General features: G+C 35.6%; 3 protein-coding genes across 4 annotated transcripts; all 3 read left to right on the forward strand.

The window, feature by feature from the left end:
- The first annotated feature begins 633 nt into the window (after positions 1-633).
- LOC103829690 (uncharacterized protein At4g22758) lies at positions 634-2,040 on the forward strand. The gene is made up of 2 exons (XM_009105379.3): positions 634-1,440; positions 1,518-2,040. The coding sequence occupies exons 1-2, from the start codon at positions 1,029-1,031 to the stop codon at positions 1,688-1,690; spliced, it is 585 nt and encodes a 194-aa protein (XP_009103627.1). The 5' UTR covers positions 634-1,028; the 3' UTR covers positions 1,691-2,040.
- Positions 2,041-5,545: 3,505 nt separating this feature from the next.
- LOC103829691 (protein argonaute 5) lies at positions 5,546-10,632 on the forward strand. Its single transcript, XM_009105380.3, has 20 exons — positions 5,546-6,063; positions 6,235-6,440; positions 6,527-6,676; positions 6,764-6,897; positions 6,994-7,103; positions 7,196-7,299; positions 7,398-7,533; positions 7,642-7,758; positions 7,854-7,964; positions 8,063-8,134; positions 8,240-8,362; positions 8,434-8,572; positions 8,673-8,794; positions 8,881-9,018; positions 9,106-9,248; positions 9,339-9,401; positions 9,472-9,671; positions 9,761-9,834; positions 9,922-10,016; positions 10,096-10,632. The coding sequence occupies exons 1-20, from the start codon at positions 5,635-5,637 to the stop codon at positions 10,301-10,303; spliced, it is 2,874 nt and encodes a 957-aa protein (XP_009103628.1). The 5' UTR covers positions 5,546-5,634; the 3' UTR covers positions 10,304-10,632.
- A 3,593-nt stretch (positions 10,633-14,225) lies between these two features.
- On the forward strand, positions 14,226-18,089 carry LOC103829692 (uncharacterized protein At3g50808). 2 transcript variants are annotated; one of them, XM_009105381.3, is made up of 4 exons: positions 14,226-16,700; positions 16,816-16,999; positions 17,084-17,326; positions 17,704-18,089. In XM_009105381.3, the coding sequence occupies exons 2-4, from the start codon at positions 16,826-16,828 to the stop codon at positions 17,854-17,856; spliced, it is 570 nt and encodes a 189-aa protein (XP_009103629.1). In that variant the 5' UTR covers positions 14,226-16,700; positions 16,816-16,825; the 3' UTR covers positions 17,857-18,089. The 2 variants fall into 2 exon arrangements, with proteins under 2 accessions (XP_009103629.1, XP_018508546.1); XM_018653030.2 differs by lacking the exon at positions 14,226-16,700 and having other exon boundaries at positions 16,709-16,999.
- Positions 18,090-19,034: the final 945 nt, after the last annotated feature.

The raw sequence follows: 19,034 nt of genomic DNA on the forward strand, positions 1-19,034 counted from the left end.
TTTGTTATATAATAATATGTTATTTGTTTTAACGCTAGATAATTATGCTATTACAAATTATAAAAAATATTACAAATGATTATATATCCGATAATTTTAGTTGCCTAATGAAAATTCACGTTTGGCGGTACTTATTGCGTTATACTACAAATTTTTTATAAGTTTTTTTTCATTAATTCATATAATTTTATCCTTTCTTAAAATCGAAACTCATACCTTAGAGCAGAAGAATCAATGAACATTTAGTCAACTTACATGACCAAACGGACGACTTCCACTAATATGTTACCTTTCGAACATGCTTTCTTTTATAAATATTGAAAATCTGTTTTCAACATGCTTTGACCTCATGTAAACAAAAAATTTAACAAAGGAAAAGCGTGTCTTCATTAAAAAAAAAAGAAGAAGATAAACCAAAATAATTTCGACTCTCGATTAACTAAAAATAACCATGTGCATGAATACAATAATTAAACCTTAGCCAAAGGGAAGGAATTGCCCTCGTATGTAAATATCACATAAACGAATTGATTACCAAACATTACAATGTGTTAAAAAAACGAAATTATATTACTCTTAATAATCTATCTTATTAAAACACAGTAAATGAGCATATTAAGTGGTGAAATAGCAAGGGTCTAACTCCAACCAAGTCCTAGTCCAACTTGGTTCCTGTGATCGGTAGATAATTAAGAGCCACCGGTTGAACCTGGGCACAATACCGAAACCAACACGAATAATTGGAGATGCAGTTCACCTATAGTAGCCGGTTCCCCGGTTCCCTCACTCCTCTCAGAAACATCCAAAGCCATTTCTCACAGTTTCATCATCTACAATCCACTATAAATACTTCCGCCTACATCTCTCAAATTTCCTCACATCCAACTTTAACCATTTTGCCCTCGTCCTCCTTCGCTATTTACAGTTGTGCCACTCCGGTTATGATAGCTTCCTGTGACCGGCGCCAATACAAGAACCTCCCGCCACTCCTGGCGTCGTCAGATTGAAAAGCCGCTGATTTGTTGAACATGCCGGTAAACTCGAAGACCGCTAACCGGAAAGGAACCACCGGAGAAACGGAGAAAAATCGTCGAGGAAAGCTACAGGAGAAAGCGATGTCGTTTCACGGCAGAGGAACGGTGCCTCATTCGAACCCAGGAGAGCTTCGAAGACCGAAGACGTTGCCGGAATTATTCTCCAGCGGTCGAACCGTCGTCGAACCGGTGTCTTCTAAACCGCCGCGTCTGACGAAACTGCTTCTCAACGTGACGGTTCAAGGGAGTTTGGGAGCTCTGCAGATTATAATTTCGCCGGAATCCACCGTGGACGATTTGATCGACGCCGCGATTCGTCTTTACGTGAAGGAAGCTCGCCGACCTTTCTTACCGGAATCTGAACCGGCCCGGTTTGATCTCCATTACTCGCAGTTCAGCCTCGAAAGTATAAACTCTCTCTCTCTGTTTTCTTCTTTTGCAAATCGTTGCGACGAATACTGAGTTTCTGGAGCTCGTTTTCAGGTATAGGAAGGGAACAGAAGCTGATCTCGCTTGGGTCTAGGAACTTCTTCTTGTGCGGTCGGAAAGAGAACGGAGGATTGGTCGGAAGTGGAACGTCGGAATCTTGTTCGAAGGAAGCAGAGAAAGTGGCGGCGAAAACTGGTTTTCACTGGCTCAAATTCATGGGTTTCTAGAAGTTTTTACCATTTCTAAATTTAATTTAAACTTCTATTTTTATTTTTTTTCTCTTATTTTAGGAAATAAATATTGATTTTAGGAAACTTCGTGTTGCCTTCCTAGAAAGGGCCAAAAGATAGGGGATTGTTTGCATTCTATTATGAGTCAAACGTTTTAAATCTGTGTATATTAGTAATCTATATAGAAGAAATAAAGTCATTAACTAAGTGGGATATAATGTATTTTTATCAAATTATATGCCAATAATTGTACCTGATTTTTTTTTTAATATCTGTTTGTTTGTAAGAAATGTGGTTCGGACTTTCGGTTTATGTAATAACGACTGAAGCCAACCTTATCCCCCAAAGTCAAGAAAGTTTGGTGACAACGACAAACCAATTAAGTTCCGTGTTGCTCTGATTCACCCAGTTTTATGCTCCGATCATTGAGATTCTCTTTATGATTAATTTATCTAAACAGTAGTATAGATGACAACATTCGAGCAATTTGTTTAGTTGACAATACATATGTTTACAAATTTGAACAAATAAAAACAACTATGCTACATGACATGATCAACTCAACATTTGAATATCATATACAACACCCATTCCATACTTAAAAAGTATAATTTATAAAAAGGAATTTTATTGGTCCACAAGAGTATGTAACCATTTTCACCGGGTATGGTCTATATGAAATATTTTCGTTGCCAAAAGAAAATTGTTGCAAATAAATCTAGTACACAAATCATATACCTTCAATATGGATCGCTGAACCTTCTTTTAGGTGTAGAAGTTTTTGGACAAAAGCATTATCCATAACAGATTGATTACAAGTCTCTTCCTCTAAGGCATTGCTGATTAGACACGTTTTCAAAACCTTTCACTTGTTATTTAATTAAATCCATTGCGGCTGGATATCTCAAAACTGATTGCAACTTGTGCGCCATGTTCAAAGGTTTAATACATTTTATATGTTCACGAAGAAGTTGGATCTTTCGGCCCATTTTGTCATAGATAACAGATTTAGTGAACTAAAGTATAGCGAATTGATGTTATGATTTACAAAACTCAAATATTTTGACGATTATATGATTAAAGGCGATTCTGATCGAGATTTCGTGGTTGAATGGTATCAAGGATATGAATGGGAGATCATTACAAAAGTGTAGGCTTGTAATAGGCACTTTTTGGGCCGATAATGTTGCTAAACAAGCCCTATGGGCTCTAAACAATGTTTAAGTTTAATGAAAGTCTCAAGTTTTACAAAAAAAAAAAAAAAAAAAAAAGAGACTCTAGGACGAACCCAGTTTCATATCTTAAACTTTTTGTTCCTATTTATACATGTTGACTAATAATCTAATTTGGGGGCTATGAATGTGTTGTTTTATGGACAAGAAGATTATTCCAAAAAACATCTAGTGACATCAAGTTGATAAATGCTGGTAAGATTTTGGAGAATGGTAAAACTGTTGCTCGATCGGTGTAAAGCTCCATTTGATGATCTCCCGAAATCCGTCATCACAATGCACCTTGTCGTGCAACCGTCTCCAACAAAAGCTAGACCATGTGCTTATTCTCTTTGATTTCTCATCTCTGTACATCTTGTTTGTAGTAGAATGAATGCTTACGTGTTATTGAAAGATAAACAACACAAAACTCCTACTATCAGTCTAGTCCGGGTCTTTTGAATAAATCAGTTCAAAAAAAAAACTCCTACTATCAGTGTGTTTTTTTTTGTTATCTTTTCGTCCATTACAGGGAAGAATTGAAGAGGGAGAATCTCCACAAATAAGCTTTTGCTCATGTACCATAATGTGAGAGGATAAGTCCCAAACCTCAAATCTGAAAGAGAAGAGTTTAGAAACTTGTTTAAAAGTCTTGTTTCACTAATGTTTTTGCTAGGAGACCCTGTATGCATGCATGCATTATATCTGGGTTAACTTTGAAGTTCAGAAAGCATATTTGGAATAGGAGGCTTGAAGATGTACCACAACTAGGTTATTATAAGCTAATGGAAGTTGAGATTTAGAGTTAGATTTTTTTAAAATGTTGAGATTTAGTGTATTCGTTTAATTTTTTTCCATTATAATTTGTAATACTATATATTTACTTATATCATAAATTCATCCCTATATATTACCAAATCAATTAATATGGAAGAGGAGCGGAGTTTTTTTCATATTATAAAACAATAATTATTCTTTGACAAAGATATTATTTAAACAAGAAAATTATTAAATTTAAAAAAACCAAACAACTTAGAGAATATATATCCATAATTAACCAATATCTATCAAAATATCCATAACAACCTTAATAACAATATTTCCGTTTATATTAACCTTTTTGAAAGTCATGATCTTAAAAAAAATAAACCTCCATAATCTTACATTCTAAATATTACGAAATGGATAAAAAATATCTAGAATATCTTAACCTCCTCAATGTTTCCATATATTAACCAAATCTATTCGGAGAAGTTAATATATTTTAAACAGGAATCTTCAAATATTTTGTTAAGATTACAAATAGCAATTACAAATTAATGAAATCTATAGTCTTAAATGGATTCTTATTATTGTAAGTTTATCATATTTTTTATATATATTCTATCGGCTGATCCGCTTGGTTATTTAACAATTGTTTTAATAACCAAGTTTTCGTTTATGCCAATATATTTAATGGATTATTATATATTTTAACCTAAATTTATTAATATTCGGAATTAACATTTAACACAATATAACCTTCGTGTAACTCAGCCATATAAATAGTCATGCATTTCTAACTTTCTAATCTTTACCCTTCAGAAAAAGACATGACTTATACTATGATTAGTCTCACTGATATTAACCCAAACTCTTTATTAATGAATGAATAGAATCTTGTTGAAAAAAAAAAAATTATAGTATAAATTTTAGTTATTGTTACGAATGTTGAGAGTCAGTCATGCTCGGGTTCTTACATTATATTTGCACTTTTGTAACCCACTATATTTGTATAATCAATTTTGGTTTGGTCCTCAACTTTCTAATATAATTGAATTGGTCCATTAAACTGATAACCGCGTGAATAAAGAAAGTTAGTCTTCGTATTTGTTGTCCCGTTTTTAACTTTTTCTCATATTAAAGTAGCTCAATACGAAAAATGCTGCTCAATATGCAAATAAATTAAAATTCACAAATATCTTTATCGCGATACAAATCCAAAAGTAAAAAAAGGCGAGCGATCGTACAAAAAAGAAGATAAGAACTAAGAAAAAACAATATTCCTAAATCTTCATCATTATTGAAATCATCGTTTACCGATGCAAAGATGGCGCAAGCTTGTCATGATGGTCTGCATTTAAAACGGTAATTATGGATACTGTCAGATATCATATCAATAACTATCACATTAGCTGAGATAATTTTTACTATTAATGTTTTTTAGAATTTTAACTAAACGAAAATAGTAATCAATTGTCAGACGTTTCACCTACGTGCAACTAAACCTATCCTGATAAATTTGTGACAAAGAATATTGCATAAATTGAATTAGCTGAGCTGGTCTACATTTATTCCTAATCACAAAAAGAGCAAAAAACGTACCAAAGATATCTCTTTCTTTGGGTAGCAAACAGAATCAAATTTGGAAAGAGTAGAGCCTGGTAGGGATCAAATACAAATTACAGAATAGTTATTAAAAAGCAGTAATCGTGGTATTGTTACAGAGTAGGACCCACAAATAAAGTAGAGGAAAAAACCACGAACTTGGAGCCAAAGCAACAAGGGCATAATCGTCATTTCCCGAAGGTTAATTAGTTATTTTTACAAAATAGTAAAAATTCGTCAACCGTCTCTTCGCTCCTTTAAAATAAAGTCTCCTCACTCCCCTCTCTCTACACTACTCTCTCCTTTGTCTCTCTTTCCGTTTTCGAATTTTGTTTTCTTCCTTCGTAAGCTTCCCTTCGAAAAATGTCGTCTCGTGGTGGTCGCGGCGGCGGTGGAGGACGTCGATCTGACCAGTCCCCCGGTCCCGTTGCGTGGCCTGCACTGCAAAGCTCCGGCGCTCGCGGCGGGAGAGGTCGCGGTAACGCCGCTCCCGTCGCTTCGAGCTCTTCGTCTCCTCCGTCGGATGCTGTTTCCGGCGCCATCGGAGCGGTTGACGTCGCTTCGTCGTCGTCCGTACGTGAGAAACCCAAGGCCTCGGCGTCTTCGGATTCCGATTCGTCTCTCGGTCAGGAGTTAGCGGAGAAAGTCCAGATCACGACGGCTCCTCCGTCGTCGTCGAAGGCGGTGACGTTTCCGGTCAGGCCAGGGTTTGGTCAGGCGGGGAAGAAAGTGACGATTCGCGCGAATCACTTCCTCGTTCAAGTTGCGGATAGAGATCTCTATCACTACGATGTAATTAGTCTCCTTCGAGTTTTCTACTTTATTGTAACAAGTTTGTTACATTAAAACAAAAAAAAAAGTTTGTTATATTTCTTCAGCTTACTGTATTTGCGTTACGGTTAGGGTTGTTTGTTGCGTTCGTGGATGGGACTTTATGTGTGTTGATTATTTGTCTGCGCACAGGTGTCAATCAGTCCCGAGGTTATTTCGAAGAAGGTGAACAGGGACGTGATGACAACGTTGGTGAAGACGTACGGAGAATCACACATGGCGAAGAAGATTCCTGCGTATGACGGCAGGAAGAGTCTCTACACTGCTGGGCCTCTCCCTTTTGAGTCTAAAGAGTTTGTTGTGGATCTGAACGACAAAAAACCTGCTGCGTCATCTAAGTAATGCATATTGATCTGTTTGTTGATTGGTTTATAGTGGTAGCGAAAAGCACGTTGGTTGACAGTGTTTTGGCTCTTTTTGGCAGGAGGGACAGGAAGTTCAGAGTTGCTATAAAGCTGGCGTCAAGGCCTGATCTTCATCAGTTGCAGGAGTTTCTCCGTCGGAAACAGAGAGATGCTCCATACGAGACCATCCAAGTTTTGGATGTTGTACTCAGGGATCTGCCATCCCAAAAGTACGTTAAGAATTTAAACATTTACTCTATTGGACTAAATATTGACTGAATATGGACTTAGCATTGACTGTATTGCTTTCTCTTCAGGTTTGTTTCCGTTGGGAGGTCTTTCTTCGACCCCAGTTTGGGAAGGAGGGGTGAGCTTGGTGATGGTGTTGAGTACTGGAGCGGGTATTTCCAAAGTCTAAGACTCACTCAGATGGGACTGTCTCTCAACATTGGTAAGAACTTATTATAAATTTTTTTCATGGGTTAGTTGCGGTTGGTTTTGTTGACTGAGATTTGAATTGTTCATGTGTTCATTTCTTATGATGCAGATGTGTCTGCTAGATCTTTCTATGAACCTATCCTTGTCACTGAATTCATCGGCAAGTACCTGAATCTGAGGGATTTTAGCAGGCCACTGAGGGACTCGGATCGTGTCAAGGCATCTTATCTGATGTTTATTCAACCAGTTCAGTAGTTATCTTATAGAAGATATTGCAGTTGTTCATACGGTTTTTATTTTGTGGTGGCTAGGTGAAGAAAGCATTGAAGAGCTTAAAAGTTGAATTGGCACAGTTTGACTTCGCAAGAAGTGTCAAGGTCAGTGGGATTTCCAGCTGTCCCATCAGCGAGCTAAGGTATGGTTGCTTGTTTCAAGAAAACCTAAATAAAATGCGGACTTTGTTTCTGATCTTTGATTTCCTAGTTGCTGATAGTACTTGGTTTTTCATTTCAGGTTCACGTTAGAGGACAACACCCAAAAAACTGTTGTGCAGTACTTTGCTGAGAAGTATAATTACAGAGTGAAATACCCGGCTCTACCTGCTATCCAATCAGGGAGTGACTCAAGGCCTGCTTACTTCCCAATGGAAGTATGATTCAGTTCCAAACAATTTCATTTTTTTCTTTACCTTCATCATTTTTCTGAATTCAGGTTTCTACCATTAAAGATCTGCTCACTTTGTTTTTTTTTTTTGCAGTTATGCCGGATAGCTGAAGGCCAGAGATACACCAAAAAGCTGAATGAGAGGCAGGTGACTGCGTTGCTAAGAGCTACCTGCCAAAGGCCTGACATTAGAGAGAATTCGATCAAAGGGGTATACTTAGTCCTCCTTGAATCACATTTACACAGATGTCTTTATTTTTGCATTCCTCTTTTAATAGACATAACGTTTGTTGTTTATATTGTTAGATGGTCAAGAATAATAAGTATAACGAGATTGATCTTGTGAGGAAGGAGTTTGGAATGTCAGTTACTGATCAGCTAGCCACAGTTGAGGCTCGGGTCCTACCTCCACCCCTGGTGATTTTCTCGACTCCATTTTTCTATTGTTTTTTCTTATTGCTATACAAATTCTCTTTTCAATGTTGGTCACTGCGAGGTTCTATTTCTGTCTACAGTTGAAATACCATGAAAGTGGCAGAGAAAAAATGGTGAATCCAAGGCTAGGACAGTGGAACATGATTGACAAGGTAAGTGATGGATATTTGTGCCTACTGCTTCTATTGGTTTTACATGTAATATCAAAATTTTCAGCCTTTTACATCGTTTTGATTGTTGTATATCTTGTGTTTTAGAAAATGATTAATGGAGCAAGAGTTGCATCTTGGACTAGCGTGTGCTTCTCTACTAGGATTGACCGGAATTTACCACAAGAGTTTTGCAAGCAATTGATTGACATGTGCGTCAGCAAAGGAATGGTATGACTTAGTTGTGACTCTCTCCTTTTATTCTAGAAAGATCGCTGACTGTTTTTTATATATACTTCCAGCAATTCAATCCACAGCCTGCTATTCCGTTCATCTCTTGCCAGCCTCAAAGAATTGAGGAAGCACTTTGTGATATCCACAAAAGGGCACCTGGTCTTCAAATGTTGATTGTAATATTACCGGATGTCACTGGGTCATACGGTAAACCACTAAATCCTTATTGTAATATTGCTTAGTTGGTATTTTTGTGATGTAAAAGATGCCAACAATTTGGTTGCTTCCACGTTATTTATATATGCAGGGAAGATCAAAAGGATATGTGAAACAGAGCTAGGGATAGTATCCCAGTGTTGTCAACCAAATCAAGTTCGTAAACTCAACAAGCAGTACATGGAAAATGTCGCATTGAAGATTAATGTCAAGGTCTTGTGATCTATTTTTCATTTTCTTTCATAGTTCCACATGTTTATATTTATGATACTGTAAATTTAAGGGTTAATTTGTATCAGACTGGGGGACGGAACACAGTCCTTGATGATGCCATTAGAAGAAGGATTCCTCTGATTAGTGATCGCCCAACCATAATCTTTGGTGCTGACGTGACTCACCCTCAACCTGGAGAGGACTCGAGTCCTTCTATTGCTGCGGTATTGTATCTTCACTGCTTTTACTTTTCTCTCACTATCTTTTCTAATTCAGCTTATAAGTTTCTATTTATATATTTTTTACTAAAGGTTGTGGCCTCGATGGATTGGCCTGAGATAACCAAGTATCGTGGGCTGGTGTCTGCTCAAACTCATAGGGAAGAAATCATCGAGGACCTGTATAAGCTGGTACAGGATCCTCAGCGAGGGCCAGTCCACACTGGTATGATAAGGTAAGAACAGAAGCTCTTTCTCCTTTTTCTTCTTGTTTGCTTTGATTTCGCAGATTCACAAAAACAAGAACATTATGTATCTGAATGCAGGGAACATCTGATCGCATTCAGGAGGGCTACAGGTCAAAAACCTCTGAGGATCATATTCTATCGGTAAGTCAATATTGATATAGGGCCTGAAAATAATAATCTGTTTTGCTAATCGTTTTACCTTTCTATGCAGCGATGGTGTGAGTGAAGGACAGTTTAGCCAAGTGCTGTTGCATGAGATGACTGCTATACGCAAGGCGTGTGCCTCTCTCGAAGAGCGTTATCTTCCGCCTGTAACGTTTGTGGTCGTCCAGAAAAGACACCACACACGTTTGTTTCCTGCTCAACACGGGAACCGTGAGACAACTGATAAGAGTGGGAACATTCAGCCAGGTATCTCGCCACAATCTGCTCTTTAATTCGTTTGGATCATTGTCAACATATACAAATTTGAAATATTTTTTTGCATCTTCTTCTTATAGGTACCGTCGTCGATACCAAAATCTGTCATCCCACGGAGTTCGACTTCTATTTGAACAGTCACGCTGGCATTCAGGTAAATCAAGAACTTCCCCTAGTATAGTTAAACATCTTTAGCCAGTTTCATCATTAGGAACTATAAGCTGCTTTTGTTTGGTTATAGGGAACAAGCAGGCCTGCACATTACCATGTGCTTGTGGACGAGAACGGGTTCACAGCTGATGCCTTACAAATGCTCACCAACAACCTTTGTTACACGTAAGGAACAAAAACTTACATTTCCCTTTTGACATGTTTGTAGTAGAGAATTTTTCTGAAAATTGGTCTTAAACCGTAGGTTTGCGAGGTGTACGAGATCTGTTTCAATTGTGCCACCGGCTTACTATGCACACTTGGCTGCATTCAGGGCTCGTTACTACATGGAAAGTGAGAACTCTGATGGAGGTTCAAGCAGGAGCAGGAACACAACCGCAAGCACGAGTGCTGTTGTCTCGCTTCTTCCAGCAACCAAGGATAACGTCAAGGACGTTATGTTCTACTGCTGATCAGACACTTCCTTGGCTACTAGCCAACAGAAAGGAATGATAAATAATGAACGCTCTCGCTTCCTTTCGGTTTTGGTTTTTTCATAACTTATCTTTTGGGGTTTAGCTGTGAATATTTTGAATGATGCGGCTAATATTTTCTCTTGGGATTCTTATGCGTTTTGGTCGGTTTTCGTTGATGACCTGACTTCAAGTTTGTCGTTGTTGAAAAAAGAAAAGGGTTTAACTATGGGTTTTCTTTTAGACTGTTCTGACTCAGAAGTTGAACATGTATCTTTCTGTGTTAATAACTTAATCGGTGAATCATCTTATGCATTTTTTTTTGTTCCCGCTGTCCTCTAAAGCTCTTTACTTTGTTCTTGTCTGATTCTGAGTAAAATCAAGGTCTGTTTACCAGATTTTAGTGATTTGATTCAGGATCGGTTAATTGGTTTGGTCAGCAACTATGATGAACTTGACTTAACTACTCGGATATGATTATGAATCTTGGACTTGTTCAAATTTTGCTGCTCCGATTTACCGGAATTTACCTCAAGAGTTCTGCAAACAATTGATTGACCTGTTACATCATAATATAGTAATATGGTAAGCTTGTGGAGTTGGTGGTTTTATCATATTATGTGATTTAAATTATACAAACAATCGTGGACTTTTATGATGGCTCCTCTTGTCTTTGATTATTCTGTTTATGTAAGAACGTAGAGAGTGTAAGGTCCTGTTCGTTTGTACATCTGGAAGATGCATCCAGATGGTCCATCTAGATGTCTTACCCAGATGCTCTATCTGGGTGTTGTTCGTTTCTTCATTTCGTCCATGCATCCAGATGAATCATCTGAATGCAACTATGTTCGTTTGATTTTCATTTTTTAACTTCCATCTGCATCCAGGTGAACTTGTTAATAAAATGACTAAAATATAATTTTTAATGTTTCGGCGGAAAAATAGCATTTTAACGGTTTTGGCTGAAAATATATTTGCGGTTTTTGAGGAAATATGTGTTTTTCGCGAAAAAATGCATTTTTATGGTTTTGACGGAAAATACGTTTTATGGGTTTGGCGGAAAATACGTTTTTGCGGTTTGGATGGAAAAAGTGTGTTTTGAAGTTTTGGCGGGAAAAGTATTTTTTCACGATTTTGGAGGGAAAAGTTATTTTTTGCGACTTTGGCTTGGAAAATCATTTTGGCGGTTTTGGCGGAAAAGTATATTTTTTTGGTTTTGGCGGAAAAATACATTTTTCCGGTTTTGGCGGGAAAATTCAGTTTTCCGGTTTTGGCGGGAAAAATGCTCTTTTCCGGTTTTCGCGGGAAAATGAGTTTTTCCGGTTTTGGCGGGAAAATTTGTTTTCCGGTTTTGACGGGAAAATTCATTTTTCGGTTTTGGCGGGAAAATGCGTTTTTCCGGTTTTGGCGGGAAAATACGTTTTTCCGGTTTTAGCGGGAAAATACGTTTTCCGGTTTTGGCGGGAAAATACATTTTTCCGGTTTTGGCGGGAAAATTTCATTTTCCGGTTTTGGCGGTAAAATACGTTTTTCCAGTTTTAGCGGGAAAATGCGTTTTTCCGGTTTTAGCGGGAAAATGCGTTTTTCCGGTTTTGGCGGGGAAAATTTCGTTTACCGGTTTTGGCGGAAAAAATTTCGTTTTTTCGGTTTTGGTGGAAAAATTCGGTTTTCCGGTTTTGGCGGGAAATTGTGTTTTTCGGTTTTGGTGAGAAAATGCGTTTTTTTCCTGTTTTGGCGGGAAAATGCTTTTTGTGGTTTTGGCCGGAAAATGCTTTTTGGAGTTTTGGCGGGAATATGCGTTTTTTGGTTTTGGCGGGAAAATGCGTTTTTTCGGTTTTGGTCGAAAAGTGCGGTTTTACTGGTTTAGCCGAAACATGTGTTTTTATGAAAATGTGTGTTTTATTGTTTTTGCGGAAAACCGCATCTTGCGGTTTTGGCAGGAAAGTGTGTTTTTCAGTTTTTGCGAGAAAATGCATTTTTTGGTTATAGCGGAAAAATGTATATGCAAAAAATAGAATTTACGATTTGAAAATAATATTTTGATTTTAAAAGATCATTTTTGTCATTTATCGTTTTGGACTGAACTAGATGCATCTACATCCAGATGCACCATCAAGACTCACCTTCATTTGGGTGAGAATTTGAGATGAGTTTTAAAAAATTCAGCTGGGTGATCCATCTGGATGTAGCATTATAATGCACAAAACGAACATCAATTTGCATCTTCACCCAGATGGATCACCTGGGTGAGCAAACGAACAGGGCCTAAGTATGATCTCAACACGTGTAAACTTTCCAAAATGAGTCGCAACATGCCTTATTCTATTAAATAATCCTGGAATTTATATTCCTATAAATGACCTCAAAAGTTTATCTTCTTAAGTTACACTGGAAGATGATCAACTTTTCTTTCCTTCAATTTATATGCTATTCTTATCCACCGCTAGCTTCTTCTTTTTCTTGGCGAAAGAAAATTGCGACAACCAATGGACTATGTAACAACATGATTAAGACATTTATAAGTCTTTACACTGATAATCACTCAATACTGGAACATTAAAGATAAACTCTGTGCACCAAACGTTGAAGTTAAATTTTATTAATAGTTTTTGTAACACCAAACGTTCAAGTTCAATTTTATTATGTTACTTACAACCACCGTTTAAGTTAAATTTTACTAATAAACACTTAGATTTTAAAACAAATATCAGACATTATGATTAACAAATCTATATTATAATGGGATAGTTTCTTCACTCTCGAAAGTGTCCACCTGTGCAGCTTTATGGATCCCACTTTAAAAACTAAATCTGTTTAATTACAAGAAAATCTCCATTAATTATTCTATACACCTACCTATTTCTCCTAAACTGTAGTCGATCAAGCTTCCATGTGTATTAATATTTTTTTTGGCTTTTCGCAAAATTGACCTGCAACTCAAAGTTAAACACAAAATTAATTTTCATTTTTTTAGAAATTAGTTTTGTCATATTCACCCCACAAGTTCATATAATTCACGAAAATGCCATTAATTTCTTTTTCTTTTCAAAAATGACATTTTTACTCTCTCACCCTCATCATCTTCAAATAATTACAAGACTACCATTGTCATCAATACCCTAACCACCATGAACAACCAATTTGAAGCTCTTAATGTTCCCAAAATCGATTTACTCTTCTTCTTTCTCTATTCTTATGAACTAAACACAACATCTCTCTCACTTTCTCTTCACATTAAGCTAAAAAACTCAAAATTTTGATTCTATATTTTTTATGGTTCATAAAGTCATAGAAGCTAACGATTCTGGGTGGGTCACTTTCGTTTGAGATTTTGTGTTCTTGGAGAAGCCTTATGTGTGCTAAAGAAGCTATCTCACCAATTTAAGGTATGTCGAGTTTTTTCCAGATCTGTTCGTCCAGACGACTTACAGGTAAGTCGTCTGGCTGTACACGACTTACCTGAAAGTCGTCTAAGTCGTCTGGTCAATACAGATGTTATTTTTGCAATTGACTTTGAAATCTGTTTTCTGAGACGACTGAAATATAAGTCGTCTGTTTTTGTTTGTTACAAAAAAATTTCCAAAGAACCTTGACGATTTACATGTAAGTCGTCATAGGTTAGTTTTGCATTTGACTGGATTATTTCACAAGTTTGACTTTCTTGGACGACTTACATTTCAGCCGTCTGGTGGAAAATTGAAATATCAATATTTTATTAAAATCCGACGACTTACATGTAAGTCGTCGTAGGTTAGTTTTGCAATTGAAAATAAAACTTCAATATTTAATTATAACAAGACAACTTACAATTCAGTCATCCGTCCGACGACTTACATGTAAGTCGTCCAGGATTTTATTCCGAGATTCTGGTCAAACCTCGTAAATCCTAGACGACTTACATGTAAGTCGTCGGGCGGACGACTGAATTGTAAGTTGTCTATACATAATTATATATTGAAGTTTTATTTTCAATTGCAAAACTAACATATATTTCAATTTTTCACCAGACGTCTGTAATGTAGGTCGTCCAGGAAAGTCAAACTTATGAAATAATCCAGTCAAATGCAAAACTAACCTATGACGACTGAAATGTAAGTCGTCTAGCTTTTTTGGAGTTTTTTTTAACCAAACAAAAGTAGACGACTTATTTTTCAATCGTCTCAGATAACAGATTTCAAAGTCAATTGCAAAAATAACCTCTGCGTTGACCAGACGACTTATATTTTAGTCGGCTGGAAGACTTAGATTGAAGTCGTCCGCGTCGACCTAAATGGACGACTTCTCTGGAAGTCTACTAGACGACCTCCGTGGATGACGCTGCGTTAATGTTTAATAAATTTGCATTTTCTCTATAACTATAAAAACTTTTTAACATTTTCTTGTTAATTCATATTTATTAATAAATATGTGGGCTGCTGAATGAAATTTATAACTTAATTGGTGATATTTATGAGGTTACCAACATTCACGTTAATTAAAGTTTCTAACTGATCCGAGAAGACTTCCGTAGAAGTCTTCTTCTACGCTAGTTTTTAAGTCTTCTACGCTAGTTTTTGAATAACTTGTATTTTTAAGAGTAATAAGTAACCTCAAGATATGTAAAACTCATATTTTCAAAATATGTTTTTTCCCTTAGTTTTACTAAATTTGACTAAGTTTTTCAACATAAACTTATAGCTCCAAGCTGTGTCTACTTCCTGGCTCTGCAATTCGGTTACCAATTATTATAGGATCCTTAGGTGGAACCCCCAAGCTGTGTCTACTTTCTGGCTCTGTAATTCGGTTACCGAGTCGCAAGACCATTTATTCTTTGAATGCTCTTTTTCCGGTGAAGTATGGAGGGAAACGGTCAAAGGTTTAGCGGGCGTTGGTCTCTCGACTCAATGGTCGTCACTGTTGCAAACTCTGGTCAGGGGGTTACAAGACAGAACCGCAACATTTATGTTTCTGTATTGTTTCCAAGCTGTAGCTTATGCCATATGGTATGAAAGAAACACTCGTCGTGTGGGAGAGCCCCCTACAACGGCTAGTCAACTCATCATATGTTTGGATAAGCAAATCCGAAACAGAATATCCTCTTTGAGAAGGAAGTCATGAAACAAATATGAAATGGCCATGAGATGTGGTTTAGGAGTAGATGATTCTTTCAAATTCTTCTCTAAAATAAATATAGCTTTTCAATTTACTTAGTCTGCAAAAGATAGCATAGTATGTATAAAGGTTTTTTGAAGTTAATAAAATTTAAAATTCTTTAAAAAAAAAAATATTTCAAAAGATCAATAAATTTACAAAGAACGAAACAATAATCACTAACAAAAAATAATTGATTGTATAAGTTAGATAGTTTTCTAATGGATATTACATGTATCTAAAAGAAAAGTTTGGTCTTCGGATATATACATGTAATCTCCAAAAGCCGAACTCTATCTTTCTCTGATATTTTTAGAACCAAGATTAAATGTATCCAAAAAATAATCCAGGTAGTCCTTGTATAAAATCCCATAGAAATATCAATCGACAATAGGCAAAAAGAACTTTGATACTAAATGATGTTGAACATACCCAAGAATCTATAAGAAAGTGAATAGATAGATCCCCAGTTCAAAAGAACGCCAAGCACAAACATTGGTTGGAATTAAACTCATCAAAGTCCAATATTTTTACATCGGAATTTTGAAACTTGATGGGGGAAACCTTCATTTATAAACTTTGAAGTATACTTTGAATAATTAGAGAGACATGCTCATCTTTTGCATATATAATTTATATAGTTGTTTATTTGTAATAAACCCTTATCACTGCATCATTTAAATATTTTTAAAAATTTATATGAAATTTTATAACTTACTATCAAAAGTTCTTAAATTTGGCATATAATAATCATAATTTTATTATCTATATATTTTAGTTTTTAGTTTATTGCTACTAGTTATCTACTCTTATTTATATATTAAGCTTTCAGTAATATCATTATAATATTTTGTAGTAAAATTTAATTATATATAAAAACTAGTAATTGCAAAAGTTCAATCTGGGACAAAATTTTATAAAACTATCTTATTTAACTAAAAATGTTACATGTATATTATTTCAATCCAACTGTTTAAAATCAACTTTAACCTAAAATAGTCTCTATCCTTTCTCTCCTCTCCCCAAAAACTAATAGTTTTAAAATATATATAAATAAATAAGCAAAAGATGCAGAATATCTGCCACTCCTAAATAAGAAGAAATAAAAAAAATCTTCATTTACCAATAATATTATAAAATTATATATTTTTTCTCTCTTTTAGTCTTAAAATCTGATTTTCCTGCTCTTGTCTCTAAAACAATTAATCTACCATCTCTCTTTCTCTCTCTCTCCCTCTTTTATTCTCTCCTGATCATCTTCCTTAAGGTAATTCAAATGGCACGAGTATATATATGTTCTTCGTTATTACATTGTTCAGAACGTTTTCTGGATCTTCCCTTTTAATTTTTAACCCATTTTTTTATTTGAATAACGTAAACAGGAGAGAAAAAATGGAGGAGCCGAAATGGCTGGAAGCTCTCTTAAGAACAAACTACTTCAACATTTGTCCTCGACACTGTGAGACACCGCGAAATGAATGCAACATGTTCTGTCTCTCTTGTCAAAACGCTGCGTTTTGCATCTACTGCCGAACCTCCCTCCACATTGATCATCCCGTCCTTCAGGTTCACTACATTGCATACATATATCACTATACATTCACCCTTCACCATTGTTTTTTAATCATTGAGCTAACAATGATTCTACAGATAAGAAGATCGTCGTATCATAATGTGGTTAGAGTATCGGAGATAGAGAAGGTATTGGACATAAGAGGAGTACAAAATTATGTCATCAATAGCGCGAGGGTTCTCTTCTTGAACGAGAGACCTCAGCCTAAGAATTCATCTCATGGCCCCACGTCATCCACCACCAAAACCATTTCTTACTTCTGCGAGACTTGTTGCAGAACGCTTCTTGATCCAGCTCGCTTCTGTTCCTTGGGTTGCAAGGTATTTTACCAAACAATTTGCTGTATATTCACAAATCTTATTTTATAACCGGGTAAATCATGAACCCGAAAACTTATCAAATTGTCATATCTATAGAAAATGCCAAATGGGATGCATAGTTATCATTTTTTGCGTTTTTAGAAGCCAATACAGAGTCAACAAATGTAACTGACACTCTACCAACTAGAACACAACTACCAATGTTTTAAAATTTATTTGTTGTCGGGAATGAGATATGATATAACGTTTAATAACTGGTGTGGTAAATTGATAGTTTATGTTAGAATTTCAAGCATATTAGATAACTTATCTTAAGATATATGTATACGTTACATTTTGAACAAGGTAAATATATAATGTGATCATAAAAATGTCAGGTTGAAGAAATGAGGAAGAATAAGGAAGATGAAGAAGAGAGATTGCGTAAAGAAAGACAACAAGAAACGCACAAAGGCACGCATCCTCCAACTCATACTTCTAATTCTAGGCGACGTAAAGGCACTCCTCATAGAGCTCCTTTTGCCTCCTAATTTAATCAACCTTTTTCAAGAAATAAAAAAAATAAACTTTCTTTTGATTTATCTACTACAATTTAATGGTCTACCCAAATAAACATAGTATATGCGTATTGGGTGGGTGTTTATATATTCCCCAATTTGTACAAAGTCCAGCTCACTTCTCACAATCATCTCACATGGGAACAACAATTTGTATAAAATAAAATTGTAAATTCACCTTTTTGTCAACATTTTTATTTATCATATTTCGGATGAGTAAATTTGATATTAGTTTATAATCTATCCTTAGTCTTTACTTTAAAGAAGATTATAAAAGTGGAGAGTTAAACCCAATAACTCTTTGCTAAAGGAAGGAATAACATGAAAATCAGGCAAAACAACTTATTCGATAGGAGAATGTCGGTGGAGAACTGGAGATATTTGTATTATTTGTATCGGATTAATGATAATATATTACTCCCTCCGTTTTTTTAATATAAGTCGTTTTAGAGAAACTTTTTTTGTTCCAAATTATATGTCGTTTTCGGTTTTTTATGTAAAATTTATTAATAATTAATGTTGTGTGACCAATGGTAATATATCTTCTATTTTTTTATTGGTTGAATTGTGGTTAGGTAAATAATTAATGATGTTTTTGTTTAGAAAATATAAAAAATTAATGGTTTTCTTAATCTACGTGCATAGCAGTAAAATGACTTATATTAAAAAACGGAGGGAATACTAATGAATGTGGTAGTTTGGACTTAATTGTCACTGTTTGGGTAGCTACTAATTTTACTTTAGGCTAAATTTTGTTAACTTGTATGTTTTATAGAAGACTCGGTATTTGTGGGGTTGGGGCTCAATAATTGTTTATTTAAAAAGCTGTTAAGAGAGACATGAATGTGTATATGTCTTGTATACACATGAAATGTCTCTCTGCTTGTTTCTGAACATTAATGTTCTAAGTTGCTATATAATTAAAATAATTTGTTGTATGCGTTAGTTTTTCGAAAGGTACAGTTACTTATAAATAAATTAAACACACACTTAATTTAAATATTTTTTTATTGACAGAAATTTGGGATGGGTGTCCAAGAGTTTCAATTCGGTGTAGTTACATAGAAATAGTCCAGACTAGTCACGTGTTGTCACATATCGGTTTCGTGTCTCTGACGATGCTGAAATGTTAATTTCTCGGTGGCTGAAAT

This window comes from Brassica rapa, chromosome A07 (assembly GCF_000309985.2).
Source record: "Brassica rapa cultivar Chiifu-401-42 chromosome A07, CAAS_Brap_v3.01, whole genome shotgun sequence".
Taxonomy (NCBI): domain Eukaryota; kingdom Viridiplantae; phylum Streptophyta; class Magnoliopsida; order Brassicales; family Brassicaceae; genus Brassica; species Brassica rapa.